Here is a 21,482-nt window from a genome sequence, read left to right as displayed (position 1 = left end):
CAATTTCCATTTGCATAAAACCATACGAATCTGCTTTAAATGAATTAGTGCTTCTCCATCTCCAACTATGTCATACAACAAAGTCTTTAATGTCTTCTCTTCCATCAAATAGTGTGCCGCCGTTTTTAATAATATGTTCTTTTTCCAATATCTCTAGGTTTATTAGGTTTAGAAAGCTTATATAAATATGCATATCCTAGAAGTTAGGTGGCTGGCGGTACATACTTGTTTTTCTTAAACATATATAAATATATATCAGGTTACTAAAGTATACCCACTAGTTCTACTTCTTGCATCCCTCAAAACTACTCTTTTCCTCGTAATCTTATTTATTTTTAAATTAAATATATATCTCTCCCACTAAATATATACAATAGGGGCTACTAATAAATATATTTTTACACAAAATAACCCCACAACTTAATATTTTTATTTTATTTCTCATATCTTATTTTATTAAATAATAAAATAAGTCTCAACACCTCATAACACCTCTATAAATCATAACATCACATAAATCACATAATTTTCATATAAATCATGTAAACCACTTAAATTCATGAATCATATAAACATATATATATATATATATATATATATATATATTTTAAACCTCGTTAAATTAATTAAATAATTAAGGCGGGCGTTACAATCTGCATTCAGGGACTAAATTGACGAATCGTTCCCCATTCAGGGACTAAAGTGACTAATTCCCCTTTAATTTAATAGTACTTGATCTCGCCATTGATTGTGAAATTTTGCTGTGTTAGAAGAAGGATAGCTATACTGATTCGGTATACTCGAAAGAGACCTTTGGTACAAAATTGACGATCTAACAAAGATTGCATTTCATAAATTTCTATTTACTAATCTTATCTTTTATGGAATCGACCCCCCTTTGACTGTATAAGAATATGTATGTGGAGCTAGGCATGTCTGGAAGCACAAGAGAACGTTCTTTTGCTGATATTATTACCAGTATTCGATACTGGATTATTCATAGCATTACTATATCCTCCCTATTCATTGCGGGTTGGTTATTTGTCAAAGTGAACTTTCTGTTCAGAGATCTTGATGAGAGTTCTGTTTCATTGTACATTTTCATACCCAAAAAAATGGGATGATCCGAGAGATGGAATCAACGCTTGCTGAATGAAGAGTAATTAGGTTAAGCCTGACTTGATTACCTACAATTTGCTCATTGATTCATATGGGAAAAAAGCAGAGTATTTAAGAGTTTATTATATGCTCCAAAGAAAAGCCAACACTGCCTACATTCAACTCAATGATTTTAAACTATGGGAAGGAGCAGGTAAAGGATAAAGCAGAAAATGCTTTCCAAAATATGATTGACATGGGTTATACACCAAGTTTTGTTACGCACGAGAGTCTCATCCATATGCAAGGCTTTGCGATTGTGTTTCCAAGGCTGTAGAATTGTCCGATGGTCTGTTATTGGTCTAACCATGACTACCATACAAGCAGCTCAGTTCACTTGTGAGGTAGTATGCTAGCTATATCACTTTGCCATAACCTCTCCTCACTCTATTTTACATTGCTCAAATTCTTCTGAAGAACAGGTTCTCACTTGGTCCTTATGTGATATCATGTTTTCTTTTTTATAATAGGTAAATAAATGTCTACTATAAGATTTCACACTTATAGTATTTGATTTATCTTAACTTCAGTGTACACGATCATTATGTTACTATTACTTAATACATTGAATCTCCACCCACATTTATTATAATAATGCCATTTCCTTGAAATTAGATGCTTCATCTTGGAAGATACAACTCCCTGAAAGTTAATATTCTTAGGACAAAAGAAACAAGAATAAATAAGAGAATGATGTGTGCTTATTTTCCATAGAGGTCTGTAGTGTTACATTACTAGTCATCACCTTAATATGTATGGTAAATTATGATATGAATAATGTCTCTGCAACCACGGAGGATACTCTGGGAAACAAAAGAAACTATATACGAATAATGGTTGTAGTTATTGTTGTGCCTAATCTTCAATTGCTAAAGACTTTAGCTTTCGAGTTAAGGAATTTTTGTGATTCATCTTTGTTAAGTTTGGACTCTTGTAGATCCTCTTTATATACCCAACGGTACCCACAATTCTTCACCTCTATACCCAAATCTTCACAATTTTCAGTTTCAACATAGAGAGTTTCATTCAAAACATCCCAGGCCGACTTCAATGGGAAATAGGTTAACCAGATGTGGTTTGATTTGATCATAATAAGACTTTCGTTGAGAATTGCTGGAATTTTGGTTTGACATCTTACCCTCTCTTGTCCATGAATATCAGTAAATCTCCGTCCCATATAGGCCAGTTCTCTCGACGGAGAACTCCTTATCATTGTTGGATGACGAGGTGCCATAGAAAATACTACACAACATACACAACCAATGATATTATTGTTATTGTCATGCATAATGGGAGATGAGTCTATCCGTATCGAATCACCCTTGTTCTGATTGTTGAACCAACTTGGTATTTCACTTCCTGGAATAACAATTTCAATTTTATCAGAAAAGTCGGGGGAGGATTGTGGGTTTGCCTGAATGAGTTGTATCATCCATGAAAATGTCATGCTACTGCAACTCTCACCCAAATTAGGGCAGTTGAAAATGAGCAATCCTGTAAGCCACCCAAATTCTATACCAAGATTGTTACTAAAATAATCGTGCTCAAAAGCAGTATGAGAAGGAAGTTTGGGCAAAGATTTCAACAGCGGGCAATGTTCTAAGTTTAAATATACAAGTTTGGAAAGCTCCCTCAGGCTAGGTACTGTCACAAAATTATTCCCCCCTACATTTAATCCTACTAACCAGTATAGACATCCAATTGAATCGGGGATTTGACATAGACCGCAAAAGCTAATATCAAGTTCACGCAAACTATGCAACGAAGGAAACAGATTTGTGTGTGTTGTGGGAGTGGGAAACAAGTACTGGTAAGGCAATGTGATCCATCTGAAGATAGAGGACGTCCTTGATTGGGAATGTGATGCACTTATATTCAAATGCCTCGGATTGTAAGACATATTTAGATCATCAAGACAGCCCAGACCAAATATGTTGCTGAGTAAGCTTATTATACTTTTGCAATCATTCAAATTCAAGTATACAAGCTTTGTAAGAAGCCTAATAGACGGATCCAACTGCACAAGTTTTATACATCCTTCCAGATCTAGCCGCTCTAGATTCGGGAACTCTCCAAAATGTGGCATCTTTATTAAATTTTGGGAGTAGCTTAGATCCAAATTTCTCAAATTCGGCAGATACTGTGACATGAAAAATCAACAAAAATAGACACATTACTTTGTTTTTTTTTTTTTCTAATTTGTTTATATTTCTAAGAGAAAAAATTAATACCAAGAGAATTAGTACCTTCTTGCCTTTCCATAGTGTTTCTATGCTACTGCTTTTCAAGATCAACTCAACAAGTTGATTAGGCTGAAAACTTAATGGCAAATACTTGAAAGGATAACTATCCCACTCAACATATCTTAATTCGTTGGAAAGGCAAAGACAACTGATGTTTCCTGAGATATTCACACACTTCATGATTAGCAATCTAAGATGTCTCATTTTAGACAAGTGTTCAACTATCACAACCAGCTTCTCTTCATAATCATCGCAATATTTATAGTATTCATGATTCAAAACCATGGCTTCGACATGCTTTTCCTAAAGCATTGGAAAAAAGTAGGAAAAACTTAAATAACGTTCAGTATATATAGTTTTAATAAAAATAAAATTAAGTTTTTATTTCCAAACTACTTCTTTACCATTTTCTCCAACATGATATTGTCGGCTTGTTTTTTGCACCACAATCTGCTCCACCTTTTTTGCTCTTTGTATGAATTTTCTTGAACAATTTTTCTCCCTAGCTCCGCCAACAAATCATGCATGTCAATCATCTGAGCATAATTGATGCTTATAAGTGACTTATCAGTGAGAACACTTAATCCAATATCAGCATGAAATCCACAACAATTTAGAACATTTCTCACATTTCTCTCCCAGCGCATATTGAAAAAACAAGCAATATGAAGAAATATTTCTTTTTCCACCTCGTTTAGCCCATCAAAACTTAATTGCAGCACATTCATGACATCTTTGTCTGGACTTTCTCTCAATCTGGACAATGCACTTCTCCAATCAGAGATGTCTCGACCACACAAAAATGAGCCCAATACTGTGATTGCTAGTGGCAGGCCATTGGCATAATGCAGTATGTCATTTACCAACTTGTCATAAATGCTCATAATATGATCGAGTTTGAAAGCTTTTTGACACAATAACCGACGAGAGTTAGTCCAATCCAAAAGTGGAACTTTATAAACTACATCCACTCCATACTCTTTCAATATATGTTCATCTCTAGATATTACCACAATTCTACTCCCTGCACCTAACCATTCGCGACACACACCTATTTTTTTCATCTGTTCTACTTTATCAACATTATCAAGAATTATAAGGACCCTTTGACGGCATAGCCTACGTCGAATCAAGTTAGATGCACTACAAAGATTGCATATCTGATGGTGGTCTTCACCGAGAGTTTGAAGTAGAATTTGCTTTTGAACACCGAGTGGCCCGTCATGTAATCTAAACGTTTTGCTTACATCATCAATAAAACAACATGCACCAAATTGAAGAGATATTCTATCATATAAAACCATACCAAGGGTTGTCTTCCCTATTCCACCCATCCCACAAATTCCTACAGCACGAACATCATTAACAGAATCCAAAAGTAAAAGATTTTCTAATTCTTGCATAGGAGAATCCATCCCAATTAAATCTTTTGAAACACATGAAAATTTGCAATCTAAAATATTTATTATCCTTTGAACAATCCTTTTAATCTCTGGAGATTGTCGCCTGAAAGATTAAAGAAGTTGACCATTGACACAAATCATCACATAAGGAAACAATAAAAAAAACACTCGCACGAAACAAAATAACAGAGATTTTTCTTCTTTATGAAAACAATAGTATTAAAAGAAAAAGTGAATTCAAATATATATCTCACATAGAAGGAAGATTATTTACTTATCACGTAGATCCCAACCAGAGAGATCGGCAACTTGTGTCAGAGCTTCCCTCCATCTTAGCACCTTCTCAGAGTCTTGTTGGAATCTTTGTTCATGTTTGACAAATGCTTCACAATAAATCCCACTTTGTTTTCGCACCACCGAAGGGTCAACATCATAGAAAACAGGCAAAACATGTTTTTTAGATACCTTGACGCATTCAAGGATCTTTTCTAATTCTTGCAAACACCAAGTTGAGGAAGCGTAGTTCCTTGAGAAGACGACAACGAAAATATGAGAATCTTCAATTGCTCGAAGGAGCTCGGGACCTATGGATCCACCTTTTGGAAGATTAGTGTCATCTCTAAATGCATAAATACCTTCTCTTTGAAGTGCATCAAAAAGATGGTCAATGAAATTGTTGCGAGTGTCTTCACCTCTAAAGGTGACAAACACGTCATAATAATTCTTCCTTCGTGGCATTGTTACCAGAGCTGAAGAAGAAGAGGAGTTGCTGCTGCTAGCCATGCCAATAAGCTAGATTTTAAGAGTGGATTGGACAACTTGAATCTAACTGGAAAAAATAGAGTAATTATTTGTAATGATATTTTGACACTTCTAATAATTAATTAAAGACGTTGTATGGGAAACTTCCGGGGGTTGAAATTTCAACGATTATGTAAAGCTTTGCAATTCATGTGTTGCTTCTCGACGGCTTCTTGGGGGGCCATCATATTTTTTTTATGGTTCAAACTTGTTCGTATTTTAATGTATGTATCCTTGCATGAATTAATAGGATCGATAATTTCTTTGTTTCTATGCTAATTCAAGTTATTAAATTTTATAAAATTTTCATAGTAAAAATGTATGTATGTCACTCTTTTGAATGTGCAAATGCATTTAAATTATAAACAAATGTTTTTATTAAATTTTAATTTTGATTAAAATTATAGCTATATATATTCTGCACTTTTATATTGCAACAAACTATAAATATTTTTTCAATGACATCAACAATATATCAACTATAGTATAAACTCTTATCTATCTTTTTTTAATAATATCAACAATATCTTATCATTCTCTTGAATTTTGCTGAAGAATAATACCAACAATATAACATTCTTATTTGAACTATCTAGAGTATGATTGGAAGTAAAAAAAAAAGTCATGCCAAAACGATGTATTCTCTTTATGTATATTGTCTCCGTCCCAAAGTAATAAGTGACATCGTTGTTTATTGCACATGTGCCAATGCACTTCTTTTACTTTTAAAATTAATAAAATTATAAAATTTGATATTTTAAAAATATTTATCGAGACAAACTCAACATCTTATATTCTACTCCCTCCCATCCTTTTTATGAGAAACAAAAAACATAAATCATTAAGACCAAATAAGTACATTGAAAATGACTATTTTCATTTAATACTCTTATACATTTAAATTTCTTTCATTAATACCCCTAAATTAATTACTCTTGATTCCACCAACTTACTACTCCCTCCGTTCCTTTTTAAGTGTCTCTTTTGAAGAAATTTTTTGTTCCTATTTAACTCACTTTCAAAGTTCAATGCAATATTAAATGTTGTTTTACTAATATTATCCTTAGTTATTTATTGCGGAGAGAGAAATATATGAAATAAGATATTAAATGAATAAGGTCATTATAGTAAAAGTACAACTTATTGCATCAAAAGTAGTAACAATCATTGATTATCTTGTTTATGTAAAATGTCAAAATGTGACAATTAAAAAGGAACGGAGATAGTACTTACTTTTAATACTCTCTCATAATAAATAAGGGCACAAATGAAATTTAGTTTCCAACACACTTGAAAATTGTTCGATGTTTCTTATAAAAAGGACCAAAAATAATCATTTTTGTTTCTTATAAAAATGATTGGAGGGAGTATATTTATCAAGATAAGATGGAACATTATGTTCTGTGAAATGAACAACTAAATGAGTAGTAATGAACAACAAACTTTAAGTGTTGTTGACTGACTTATTTTATGGGATACTTTCGGTGCTGAAATTTCAACGATTTGTAAGGGTAAAGTTTGCAATTCAGCCATTGCTTCCCGGTGGGCCATGATGCTTTAGTGTAATTCATTCTTTTTGTTTGTTCAATCATACTTTAGTGATAATTGTTGGAACTTGTGGGAAATTAGAAGTTTAATCTCATCTCTTTCGACCCAAAAAAAAAAAAAAAAAACAGATTAAGAGAATTGTCCTCATATTTCCGATTAGCTACGTTATATAGTCAAAAGAAGAGACTCAAAAACAAGACAAATACTCAACATTTAGGGATTCTTATAGGAAAATAGTAGTACTACCCCATTAAGATTAAGATTAAGATAAGCAATCATTGATTAATGTAGGACTCTGATTGTGATATCTACCACTAGTGTTAGTAAAGTCAAGTTGGAGTCAATTTCTTTTGGTTTTTAAATCCTCAAACAGATTATATGTAGTAATGCATTATTAATCTTGATGTTAGGATTTTTTTTTTTTGTTGGCCGGGGTTCGAACCATAAATCTTGCATATATTATGCATTGTTCATACCAATTGAGTTAAGCTCACGAAGACAATCTTGATGTTAGAATTTGAATCAATGAAGGAGATTGCTTAAAGCTAAATAGATACCAAATCTGAATTATTCGATTTCATATTAATGATCGATATTATTTATTCCATATAACTGAGATTTAATAGGAAAAAAATTTAGTGAATGCAAAAATAAAATATTTTTTTTTGTGGCTGGGGTTTGAACCCCGGATCTTGCATATATTATATTATGCATTGTTCCTACTAACCGAGCTAAGTTAAGTTTACACAGTGAATTCAAATATATAATTTCACAACACCCGTGCTAATCCAAAGTGTATATATTTATTCAATGTTAGGATAATACTCACTACATTAGATATTAATTAATTAAATATTATAAGTTAATTTAGCAAAAAGTAATTGTGAAAGAATGAATCAATTTGTATGATTTGAAAGGATATATATGTTGATATAATAACATGATAAGTTGAGAGAATTCTGCTTGTAAAATAAAATGAAGAGAATTACAAACTACTAAGTGCATTTTATAGCTCTTTTACAGATATATCATAGTACTTAGATTTTTTTTAGGGGATCATATTCATAGTACTTAGAATATTATTCCTTTCGTATATATTATTTTTATAAACACTAAAAATCCTATATATTTTTGTATGAAAAATATATAGATATAGATATATTATAAAGAAAAGTTTCCTCTCTAACATATACAAAAGGATCTTTTAATATATACACACACATGATATGAACTTTTTTCCATATTTTTTATCCACTTGAGTTAATCCTAATCTAGGCGCATTAATCACTAAAATGTGGATACCTATCACATTTGAGATTCGAATGTTAGTTTGTGACAACATAAAAGTCCAACTCCTTCCACTAAACTCAACGTCGCTCATGATCACATGATAGAATTTTACAACTCTATTTTCGGTCATTTTCTTTTCTTTTCTTTTGAGTGGTAAATTATAAACTACTATGTCAAGCAAGTAGTCAAAAAAATAAACATAAAATAGGGGTAGCATCGAGTGCCACCACACTAGTAACTAAAATTTGTACAGAATGTGAAATGCATCATCGCCCTTTGTGAAGCACATTTCTTAAGCCAATTAAAAATTTGTGGGATAAATATCTCTACCCTACCACCAATTGAACTTCTACTCAAACCTTACTTTTTTCTTTCTTTCCAGTTTCTTTCTTTTTCTTTTTCTTCTTCTCTTTCTTCTTCTTGTCCTCTCCTACAGATTTAGGACTCTTTTTCTTCTTATCCCCTTCTACTGATTTAACATTTTCACCTGATTTAACACTATCGCCGTAAGTTTTTTGACATTCTGAGATGATAGAACAAACATCAGCATCATCTCTTGGAATTTTCTTGAGTATAAAGTCAGCAGATCTGTGATCTCCTGATGCCAAAAGTGCTTGATACATCCTACAACCATACAAATAATCAATAAGGGATAAGAAAAATACTATTTCAAAAAGAGAAAAATACTATGAAAGTTACAACTCACCTCAAATAACTTAATACATTGTAAGGAAATCCAGCAACCTCATATTCTCTCCAAATCAAACGTGCATTATTCAAATCTCCTGAAATGGCACAAGCTCTTAGGAGAAAATCAAGACACTGCCTTGAAGGAACAAGGCCAAGCTCGTCCTTGATTGCCCAAAGCAAATCCAGGCCAAACTGCAAACGTGCGGACTCGCATCCCGCAATTAGAGAATACGCCTATACATACATACATGAACAACGTTTCTATCAATAATAAGTTAGCCAGTAATACACATGTAGATAATCTCTGTTTGACAATATGCCATGGTTCATAACAAACAGCAGCCTGAAAGATTTTCAAACAAACAGTAATAATAACCCAGCATATATTTATTACTGAGTGAATTCTTATTCTTATATTATACACATTAAGTCGGGAGGGAACTAGAACTTACTGCATCGAAAAGAACTTCTGTCATTGTTTCATCACTTTGGAAAGTATCCTTGAGTTGCTTCAACAGGTCAACAGTGGTACTGACCCAGATACAATGAAGTATGAACATAAACAAATAGCATAATACAATTTCAATTCAATATAGGAGGAAAATAGAAATCAAACCTTAAATGATTGTTCTGAACACAGTACTGGATAACCCTGAAACAACCGTCAACCCAGTAGTTTTGATCACTTAAATCCATGAGTAGAAGAAGCAACCTGTCCAACTCTCCACTTCGATAACGCATCGCATCCTGAGAGAGTGTGGTGACAAGGTATAAGGTTGAAAGTGGAAGATATACAAATTACTAATAACACAAAACCTTACAATGAGACTTATAACAGCTTTTGGCTCCAAGTTGTGACCAGCTTTCTTGACCTCCTCATAGATAACAAATGCCTCAGACAATCGCCCATGAGATGCAAGAGCTGAGACAAGGACACTCTTGATTTCATTTAAGCTCTTTAGTGGTATGCTTTGATCATCAACTACCTGCAATGTGAAACATAACTTGAGCACCAACAATAATTAAAAAAAAAAAAAAATTACAATATGCTATGTCCTTCACAAGTACACACAATGAATAAATTAATTTTTTAACTGAATTTAATTATCTGCTTGGTAAAATTAAATTGTGTATAACCAAACCCTGCATCCACAGTTCACAATAACTAAGCTGATTAAGGGCAGAAGAAAAAACGGTTTTTATCCAAATAGGATAGTTTATCGTAAATATATATTGTCAAAACTAATCTGACAACAGCAGGCACGAACAGGACTTATCTAGAATAAAACAGACGAAGAATATTTACATTTAGAATAGAAAACTTCTTATGCGTTAGTAGCACTTAGCGTTAGAAAACTGAACTTAAGTTGGCTAAATTAGCAGAGTACAAACATTCCCAGATTTATTTATAGTAGAACAGAAAGCTTGTTATGGCCTATTAGCAGAACTTAAGTTGCCTAAATTAGCAGAATTCAAACTTTTGCAGAATTATTTTCACATTTCATCCAAAAAAGGACTTCAAAAGTCGATCCTAGCGCCGTCTAGTTCAGAAGTTAGCTACGGTTAGTTACACAAACTCAGTCATATAAAAATTGTCATAAGTGACCGCCAACATGGAAGTCTACATGTAGCTGCTCATCAATATCAATATGTAAATTCAATCAGATAGTTATTCAAAGCTAGTATAACATGTCTTGCTACTTGCACCCATACCTTTTTTGCCTTCTCGAATTCGCCACAAGCTGCATATGCATTAACAAGGGCCATATAAATTTGTTTTGTATGTTTGATTTCAGATTGCGTCAGTTCATCACGATACTACAAGAAAATATTCAAATTAGCAACTCAATTATTGATACATCAAACACTAATTAATCAGACACTGCATTAACAACGCAGTGGAGACTGTGAATGGCAGCACTTGCGGTGGGCCAATTGGGCAGGCACCTATGAAGCACGGATACGGACACCGGACACAACACGGACACTGACACGCCGACACAGCTAATAATTTGAAAAAAAGCCATAATTCAATGTAATTACAAGTGTCGGTGTCGTGTCGGTGTCGGACACGACACGTGTCCGACACTGGGACACGCCTAATCCGAGGAGTGTCCGTGCTTCATAGGCAGGCACTGAATAGGGTTGCCTCCCATCAAGAAATGGAAACCATATAAAAGGAAGAGAAAACATATTTGATGAAATACATGTCTCAAATTCAACACAGGGTATTAAAGAAAGAGAAAACAGGAGAGTGGAGACTTGATTAAATCACTGTCTCAACTGTACAATAGTGGCCGAATTGCATGTAGACAAAAAGTAACTATTGAGATCCCACATCTAAAAGAAGCTAAATTAATCCTTCTAATGTTTGGGCAACCCCCACCTAGGGAGCAACATTTTAGGGTTGAGTTACACCTAAAACTCAAATTTTGAGATTATATCCAAATCTATGAAATAATCTGATATTGGATTGGGATTTCTGTTGTCCACACATTGTCCACACTATATGAGCGAGTGCATTGAGATCCATGTTATTCCACCACATTGTCCACACTTCAAATGTTCTTTCTTGAGCATTTGGAGGAGAGTTGAGATCCCATATCAACTAGATATGTGGCAAAATTAATCCTTATAAAGTTTGGGCAATCATCACCCCTTCAGCTAGCTTTTGGTTGGAATTAAAGCTCAAAATATAAGAATAATGATTTAAAAATCCCAATTGCTGTAATTATATGATTTGACTAACCTATACAATGAATATAGACACTACTCACAGGATTAACAAGTACCACCTATTTTTTTAAAAGTATCATTTTGAAGACCATGTCACCATGAAAAGTTAGAAATAACAATGCCACAGGAATACTTGATTTAAAATATGGAATTATTAAACTCAATTTACCATATTTATATCATCTTCTGTTTCACAATTGCCAATCAAATAGCTGTAAGTCTGTGAATCAGGTTTTACGTTGGCCTCTTGCATGTGTTTGAGGACCCTCAAGGCACCACTGCTGTTTTTCTACAATTTCAGAAATGGTGAGAAAATGAATGAATTTTTTAAACATGTTCCATATATTCATTTAAATGCTTTTTAATCGAATGAGAATTCATCAAGAGAAAGAAGTACATGAAATAATTAAATAAACAATCCCCCCATACAAACTAAAAATGGAGGGGGGGGGTAAATAAACTTAAAAGAACTATGTGATCCTTCTGCAGATCCGCAATTGAAAACCCCCTAATGATAATTGAACCATTATTGACAGCCATATTCTTATTAAGACCTCGTGTATAGAAACTATTAATATGATTTTGAAGCAAACAATCCTATAGAAAGAGACTTTATTTATGATTTGCATCATGTTAAATAGAACCCATCCTTTTTACTATTAGTGTATATGAAAACTATATTAAGATCGCGATCTTATTGCTTCCTAAATGCAGGAAAGTGGCCAAGCCTTCCCTGTTCTTCAAAAGAGTGTCATAATTTGCAGTGTAGGTCCTCACCCCACATATGCGTAATTAAGTAATTTGAAGGGAAAAAAATCCATCCTCGCTAAGTGGGGCCACTTACAGCATGACCTTTTTATTGAAGGAGCAGGGGTAGAAGTTCGGATATATGTCTTGATTCGAAAACTCGTTTTTTTATGCCATGGGTAGACTTGATCCCATTCTTATGAAATTCATATTAATTTTGACTTTTTTTTTCGGGTGATCAAATTTTGACTTCTATTTAAGAAGAACAGTGACCAGAATACTATCTTTCTTCACAACAGTAATAGCCCTGGTATTTCAGGCCGTGGTCTTATTTTCAGACCAGAATAAGAAATTACATTCAAGTCAGATCAAAGCACTTAGACAGAAGCTTAACCCCTTGTTCAACAAACAACCATTATCTCCATTTTCAAGTTTGGGGTTTAGACAGAAGCTTGGTTTATCCATAAGACCATAACTGCATGTACTATTTATTAATCCATCTATGTAAATATCATGTTAATGAGAAGAAAAAAATGTCTATGCAATCTGCTTCAGAAAGTCTCTAGAGTCTAGACATGCAAGTCAGGAGGTTATTTGAACTTAATGTTGGAAATGACAAGCATTATTATCGAGTTTGAGAAATAGTTGAAAATCTGAGCGAGAACATAGATTTCTACAAAAACCAACAATGATACCTCGCGAAAATATCCTGCCATTATGGCATTGTACATGGCTGTCGTAGGTTTGAAACCCAATTCATGCAATTCATTAACCATCTCGTATGCACGTTCAAACTGCATTATGAAAGTAAATACAATATTCATTTAGTGAAGAGTTTTCCTTCAAAAGATTAGCATTGTAGAAAACTTGTGTATACACAACCATGAATATAAAATAGGTAAAACTTACATCTTTTAACCTTACACAAAAGTGTACCAAACACCTGCATATGTCGCCATTTAACTGCAAATAGTGATGATGGCGCCTTATGATGGAACAGATTCGATGAACCTTCATTTTCAGTAAGGCAAGGGAAATAGAAAATGAAGAAACGGATATTAGTAAAATATGACGAATAAGAAAGAAGGCTTCAATTAAATGTTAACCCATCCTTACTTCTTCATTACTTATGCTATTTCATGAAACTACAGAAATGGGAAAAGGAAGCATAAATTCCATAATGTAATTGTAAAGGTTTGTTTGGAAAGAATAACTTGAACTAGTTTACATTAGATTAAGATCTGAATACCCAATTCATATCTTAATTATATTTTAGCATTTTTCTTTCACATGTTGTAGCAAATGGGGAACCCTCCCTTAAAAGCAAGGGGAAATACCAAGCCGTATCAATGTGGGACTTGGGCACGCCATAATACCCAATTCCCCTATCACACTCCTGTGATACAATACAACTCAAACACTAATGCTTCATTGCTTCAATGGCTCAAAGGAAAATATTAAATGCAGTTTCCTCGCAAATTTCTATGACATATTGTTCGAAGAAAGGAACAGATTAGATTAGATTACACACACATACAGGAAGGGGAGGGGGGGGGGGGGGGGGGGGGGGGGGCTTACCAAAATATAATCATAAGCTTCCTCGCAAATCTGTAATATGGATTGTAACACATGAGTAGACAGCTCAAAGCCTGCTTGACACATTTTATCAACAATATCAAGAGCTACATCCACCTGCATTAAATTTAAAAAAAGAAAATTAAATGCAGTTTCCAGTCTAGTCAGAGCCCAAAGGCATACGAAAACACTAAAAAAATACTTATAGCATAAAAATCAAGCATCGCAATAATGCTTTTATGTAAGGTGGTGTTATTGTAAAATTTAAATGCATTACAATAATGCACTAGTGCAGTGCTATGTAAGGTGGGGTTATTGTAAAATTAAATGCATTACAATAATGCACTAGTGCAGTGCTGCGTTCAATTACGAATTTACTAGTATGGTGGCTTCACAAAGAAGTTTTTCGAAGTATCAAAGTAAAATTAAATAAAATCCAAATGTTAAACTCATACTCCGAGGGGCAAATTAATTTTCCACATCTCAAAGTCGTAACGCAAAAGACAGAGTCAAGCAAGGAATCACTTTTATAGTATATTATATTATATTGAAGACAGACAATATTGGGTGATGTCACTTTGTTTTCTTTCTATGATTTTCTTACAAATAGAAATCCATGAGATTAGTCAAGCCTTCAAATGCAAGTGGACAGGGCGAAGCTAGTCATTCTGAAATATTTTTCGTCAATAACAAATGGGGTAGTAATGCCAAGTACAGAAAGGGAAGAACCAAAAATTGTCTTGTCACTTGGAGGAAAAGAAAGAGAAGAAAAAACTAATGTAGTCTGGAAATAATAAATTCTTTTGATTGCATTTATTTTATCAAATAATAAATGGATTACTGTTTCCGACTGTACAAAGTTAATTTTTTTTGGACTGTGTTAAGGCAAGTAAGTGATGCGCAAAGCCCTGAAGCAGAGTTAGATTGTTCTGTGGGGGCTCTGACGGGAGCGCTCATCTTGTTATCGTTTTCCTTCTCATGGATGAGTTTATGCCAATTATTTGATAACCACAAACTATAAGAATGAATAAAGGAGAAAATTATACCTTGTGCATACCACAGCAATAATGAATGAGCTTTTCATACGCTGATGACGATAGCAAAACTTCCAACACATCATGCAAATTCTCGATTTTTGAGACCATATCCTCAACCTTCACATTATCAACAGTGCATATAAGAAAATACCAAAGAAAAAAAATTGCAACATACAACTACTGTGGGTAAAGATTATGTCCGATAGAATGTACCAAAAACAAAACTTGCCGATATCTCATAACTGATCAAACTTCGCAAGAAATAAAAATAGTTTCAGTGTGTTACTATTATATAAGTGCTGTTGTTAAAAAGAGGCCATGTCGGCACCATGGAAGGTTGCGGTGGCAGATTATTTTACAACTGCTTGACCGATTCGTGAAGGATGGAAGTGCTTTGGGGTTTTATGTCGGAAATGGTGGATTTTTTTGCCTTCCACAATCAATAATAGCGATAAAAAGCAAGTCACGAATATTAAATTACAAGTTATATAAGAAAACATATACCGATCATTGACAAAATAGGCCACAAGTCTCATGGAAAAATTCAAAAATTTCAGGGCAATTTCATACATTTAATAAAACATAGTCGAAAATATGGTGAAACAAATTGAATACTTTTCTACATTTTTCAATTAGCTAGTGTATCTCCCAACTACACTCCATCCTTTCCAGCATGCCCACTATTTCGAGATACAGAGCAGTGTATCTCCCAACACTTTCAGTAAATAGTTCTACAAAATCATGCAGTCAATAAAATATGCAGCATACATTTTTTTCTTGCCCAATTAAGCTATCATATTTAAAGATAATACTATCTAACTAGGCAACTATGCCTTGCTTTAGTATCACTTTCTTGCCGGCAGTCATATAGGGAAAAATTAATATTGAAATATTTTAAAGGCATACATTGCAAAATTTGTTTTAAGATGGGAAATGCTCAATTGACTAAAGCATGTCTGAAATTCTTCAAAACCTTTAGATTTGCAAAAAAAAATTGTTCTGTACAAGATAAAAAGATATTACATAATATTAGAGATATAAAACCATTCCCGGGCTTCAACCTGCTTGTGCTGGGATACTCAAGGCATCAGGGGTGTCAAACTTATTTGGTTGTAGAGAATTTGGTAGCATGTCAATGAACACTCATGTGCTAACACCAAATACCTTAGGCTTTTAGGATAGTTAATTATCGATTAAAATCTAGGATTACTGTGAAATTTTATAAATATGACATGCAAGATGCATACTTTCAATCCAACAGCACTCATGGGTGTACGAGTCATTTTGATTTAAATCAGTGTCGAAAATATCAACCCATGTTTGAGTGCATTCCCTGTTTGGACAATCTCATTTGCCTTTGCCTGTTCTTTTTGCAACAGCTTCAAATACTTTGGAAGTGGTTTTATAAAGAGAGCCCACCACTAGATTGGCTTTCTTTGTCTTTTATATTAAAAATAAATTATAAAGCAATTATCCATAAAACACTTGCAAACTGTTGACAGGCAGAATTGCCACCCAGTGTCATCATGGGTTGTTTACCATCAGCATTCATGAAAAGTTCCTCACCTCTAAATTTGGAATGCTAACTGCATAACTAGCAATGAAGTTTGAAATTTTATCTGCATCGTAATCTGCATTGCATATGAATCATCGTTAATATGCATACAGGGAATGAATTTATAGAAGGTTAGGCCTTCTGGAGGATAACAGGTTAGCACCATCGCTTAAATATGTGAAAAGCAGTAAAAGAACCTAAATTAGTGCATTTGCAACCACAATAAAACTTTGGAACACGATACAACATATTCAACACCACCTTATTCAGTATGGCCACAAAAGAGATTTTTGTAGTCATAATTTACAGCAGACTTCATTTGGCGATTAGAATTGAACATGGAAATTGAATTGAGTTTCTAGTGCCAATACTGAGGAGGAATTACAAAATAGCTTAGTTAATCCTCATACAATATCAGATAATTTCTGACCACCAAGTCTGGCTCATTGTTGATATACACTACCATCTCCCCTGACTTTGTTTTCTATCTTGATTCTTCTTTCTAGCTGATTCACAAACTTAAATATTTTCTTCTAAGTAGAAAATCAATTACTTTTTGGCTATGGAGCAAATTGGTTTATCCCCCTGACCACTCCTTATCATTTGAACCCTACTCATTTGCACATATTTCCGCCTTGCCTCTCCTCCAGGTGTTTCCTCTGTTCCTTACCCTATCAACATTTACCATAACTTTTTCCTCCACCACTCTTTTATGAACTTAATTCTGAACTGCACTGTTGTTGAGTATGCAGTATCCATCTTTCCTCTTCTCCATTCTCAAGGATTTTTAGTTCTAGGTAGTTATTGCTTGCAAGAAACTCCACAACAACAACAACGACAACAACCAAGCCTTATCCCACTAAGTGGGGTCGGCTACATGGATCAAATTCCACCATAATGTTCTATCATACACCATATTGGGATCCAACTCATTAATCTCTAAATCTTTCCTAATAGTTTTTCTAGGTCTTCCTTTACCTCTTTTCATCTGACTCTCCTCCATGTGATCTACTCTTCTCTTTACATGCCCAAACCACCTAAGCCTATTTTCTACCATCTTTTCTACTATAGGTGCTACCTCAACTCTCTCTCTCTAATGGTGTCATTCCTAATCCTATCCTGTCTAGTCTTACCACTCAACCAACGCAACATACTCATATGTGCTACGCTTACTTTATTTTCGTGTTGGTTCTTAACTGCCCAACACTCCGTACCATAAAACATCGCCGGTCTGACGTCACTTATTTCTAGAATGGAGAAATCAAGAGATTTTACAAAAGTTTTATAGGAGATACATGTACAAGGTTGTCTTAATGTTTTTATTAGATCTCAAATGGAAAAAGAACACACCAGATCAATAATAAAATTTTGCTACAACATATTGGTGTCAGGTTCCTGTAGTGTGCTTGCCACATTTAAGAGGATAAGTAAAAATTTATTGATAAATAAAAGAACAGGACAAAATAACTTCCCATTAAGATCAATAAAAATTATAAGTTCTGAATTATGAAAATTAAAATAAAGTGCTACCATTTTATTATGTAGCCCAAACAATCGAACTAAAATTGCATTTAAAATTTTATAAAATAATGTAAATTTCAAACCTGGACAGTCCGCAAATACACCAAAAACAAAACAGAATTTGAGAGTTAAGAGAAAGACATATCAGAATTTTCTTTGAAAAAACAGAGCAGTTTACCACCTCCATTATTATCAACTGAGAAGCTAAGATACGAAAGCAAAACTATAATCATACCACATGCTCTCAAATCCAAAAGTAAACTCTCCGCTTCTGATTCCAGCAGTAGCCTTCCCAATGATTGGAATATATTTGATATAGATTTTGCAGATTTAAGCTTTGTTATGTCTATATTTTTCAACACATCCAAAATCTGTGTCTTGCGGTCACTTTCACAGAGAGCCAATAAGTAACTTTCTGCAACAAGATAGAATATAGCTAAGTTTCCAGCAGAATTGTTCTGATAAGTATGTTACCACATGCACTAATTTTGAACCACCAAGGCCTGGAACAATCACTTTAATTACTGAAAAGCTAGATGCCAGCAATGTACTTGGAATACAATCATGGTTCTTATATAACTAAGACATCAAGTAAAAGAAGAAGAAAATGCTAATTGCAGTATAACGCCATAAAACTTTTGTATCTGATGTATATTGACCCCTTTAGAACCTGTCATTTAGTATTCCCACTACATGCTATATGGGAGGCACATCAAATGAAGAATATTTCATCAAAAGCATCATGTGTAGGTGTACAACTACAAAAGTATTGGAATCCTTGAAATTGCCACATGTTAGTAATGATACTGCTAAAACTGGGCAGTGAATTTTCAGAAATAAGTTAAATGAAACAAATTCAAAAATTACCTGACATGAAAAATAGATTCACCTACCTCGTAAAGCAGAAGTGTCTTTACTCTCTTCCACAGTGATGTATTCGCAAATATCCCGGATCATTTCTTCATTGTTAACCCTTATCCACAGCAACATTTCATAGTAACCCAATCGTGAAATTGAACTGGGATTACCGGCTTTGATAACATCATAGAAAAGTTTAAATTCTTGAACAAAGCCCATGTCAATTATATACTCAAAAAGTGGACGATATGTTTGCTCTTCTAGCTGAAACCCACATTCCCTCATTAATTTAAAAAGGTTATAAATCTTATTCATTTCTTCTATACAGACGTTTTCATCATTAGTCTCCCTGATCTTCTTTATGCACAACTTGATCAATCCATTATACTCTTTCACGCCAGTGTCTCGGCCCAAGTAGCCAAACACATCAACAGTAGTAGTCGTTCCTAGTTTTTTTGCACATATTTTGAGTAACCGGTCAGATCGTTCACCACCAGTGTCTTTGAAAATCCATTTGTGTTTCCTCTCACGGGACGATTCATTCCGTTTCTTTGATAAATCACTATGATGAATGTCTCGTATCAGCGGTATCTCCACAACCCTTTTCTCCTTTTCTTCATCATCAACTCCCTCACAATCAACCTTCTCTACCAAAGAGGCTACAGAAAGAAACAACACTAACTAACATAAGATAACTACAAAAATAAAAAACACATTCAAATTCTCCACTCTTCTCATCGTGGTACACTAAAAAAACAAGACTTCCACTCTCACAGTAAATTTCACAAACACTTACAGGTCAATATGCCAGAAAGCTGAAAATCAGAGCCAGACAAATCCTCCTCTTCATCTAAAGTAAACAAAAACAACATTAACACACTAATAATACATAAAAAAAAACAGAAATAAACAAAACAAAACAAAACAAAAAATACTTTTTTTTTTTTTTGCACATTTCGCCTCAAAAAACAAAACCCATTAACTCAAAAACAAAAAGAACCAGAAATGAAAATGTGGGTCGGTATAAAAATTGAAACTTTATGTGTTTTTAGTACCTGGAGGTGGAACAAGATTGTGTTTGAGGGTTGATAGGTTCAAGTCAGAATGAAAATGGTGATGGGCTTCTTCATATTGAGGTGAAATTTTGATAGATGAAAGGTTTTTCTTTACATTTTTTTGTAAATGTGAACGAAAATTGGAGCTGAGAGTGCATAGTTTTCTAGCAATAGGGGCACGCATCTAAGAACAATGCGAAGAAGATGGTGAATATGTGCGGTTTGTGAAGTTGGTGATTGCGTTGAAGTGAGAAATGCGAAGAACATTCACACTCACAAGAGAGTTCAACTACTGAGAAAAAGAATGAATGAAGAATGAACGTGAAGAATATGATGAAGAAGAAAGGCGTATACAAAATTCCCTCACAAAGAGTGTGATTAGTGAATGAACTAGGTAATCAAATTATGGAACTATAATAATGTTAGTTTAATTGTGTAATGAAATAATTTTAAAATATTTCTTGTTCAATAAGTTTTTATTTTTACCAACATTTTTTTTTGGAAAAATTGTTTTTTACCGACTTGTTCAATAAGCTATTTTAATGAATTTGTAATGAAATAATTTAGTTTTTTCATGTTCAATAAGTTTTTTTTCAATAATTGTTTATGAGTTATTTTAATGATGTTTTCAACAAGAAAAGTGATTTTGATGATATTTTTCATCATTTTTGTGTGACTTCAATGTATTTATTTATCAACTATTATCAAAAGTTTCTTACTAGATATGCTAGAAATCTAATATAAATCATTATATCGTGAGATAAATTTAAGATTTTCTTCTTTCAATTTTCAAGTAAGTGATTGGGTTGAAATGATTGGTTAGGCTCTATAAAAAAAATGGGTCTTGTTAACGAGTGCTCCTGGGGCATATTCTTTAAGTATTCTACATTTAGTAATTATTCTTTAAAAATGTTAAAGTTTTCAATTTTCAATGCACTTTATTACACAAACTTTCATAAAAAAGTTGTCATTTGAAGTGCTTAACCAGTGTCCCGGAGGCACTAGTTAACATTTCCCTTAAAAAATATATCGTTTGAGACAATCGTCGATTTCCACTTTTAGATACAGATCGTACTTGGTCTTCGTGAGCTTAGCTCAGTTGGTATGACAATGCAAAAAATATGCAAGGTACAGGGTTCGAACCTCGGCCACCACAAAAAAAAATATAGATCGTACTTGAGTGACATCAGCTTGAGAAATGTAACAGCCCAAATTTCCTATTATTCTATCTTAATATTTTTGTGATAAATTATTTTTATTGTGTG

General features: G+C 33.6%; 1 protein-coding gene and 1 pseudogene across 2 annotated transcripts; both read right to left on the bottom strand.

Annotated features, from left to right (window-relative positions):
• Positions 1-1,841: 1,841 nt before the first annotated feature.
• Positions 1,842-5,772, bottom strand: LOC146931816 (disease resistance protein Roq1-like; annotated as a pseudogene). Its single transcript, XR_015006824.1, has 5 exons — positions 5,079-5,772; positions 4,031-4,907; positions 3,806-3,937; positions 3,405-3,704; positions 1,842-3,298 (listed from the first exon to the last, which is right to left on the bottom strand). The product of XR_015006824.1 is annotated as a disease resistance protein Roq1-like (transcript).
• A 2,800-nt stretch (positions 5,773-8,572) lies between these two features.
• On the bottom strand, positions 8,573-20,604 carry LOC146931815 (pentatricopeptide repeat-containing protein At4g04790, mitochondrial-like). Its single transcript, XM_085703404.1, has 16 exons — positions 20,218-20,604; positions 19,959-20,012; positions 19,198-19,821; positions 18,540-18,719; positions 16,795-16,859; positions 15,238-15,345; positions 14,195-14,308; positions 13,526-13,627; positions 13,312-13,410; positions 12,039-12,158; positions 10,847-10,951; positions 9,955-10,119; positions 9,750-9,880; positions 9,586-9,664; positions 9,150-9,367; positions 8,573-9,067 (listed from the first exon to the last, which is right to left on the bottom strand). The coding sequence occupies exons 1-16, from the start codon at positions 20,399-20,401 to the stop codon at positions 8,797-8,799; spliced, it is 2,619 nt and encodes an 872-aa protein (XP_085559530.1). The 5' UTR covers positions 20,402-20,604; the 3' UTR covers positions 8,573-8,796.
• Positions 20,605-21,482: the final 878 nt, after the last annotated feature.

Source organism: Medicago sativa, chromosome 4 (genome assembly GCF_051527215.1).
Source record: "Medicago sativa cultivar Bolivia chromosome 4, Bolivia_mono, whole genome shotgun sequence".
NCBI classification, from domain to species: Eukaryota; Viridiplantae; Streptophyta; class Magnoliopsida; order Fabales; family Fabaceae; genus Medicago; species Medicago sativa.
Note: the sequence above shows the minus strand (reverse complement) of the source record. Positions and strands in the feature narration are given on the sequence as shown.

Coding starts and splice junctions, on each gene's coding strand:
- LOC146931815 (XM_085703404.1), bottom strand. CDS start 20,401: ATGCGTGCCCCTATTGCTAGAAAACTATGCACTCTCAGCTCCAATTTT. Junction 10,120..10,846: donor AATTCGAGAAGGCAAAAAAG/GTATGGGTGCAA, acceptor TTCACATTGCAG/GTAGTTGATGATCAAAGCAT. Junction 9,881..9,954: donor AAGCTGTTATAAGTCTCATT/GTAAGGTTTTGT, acceptor ACACTCTCTCAG/GATGCGATGCGTTATCGAAG.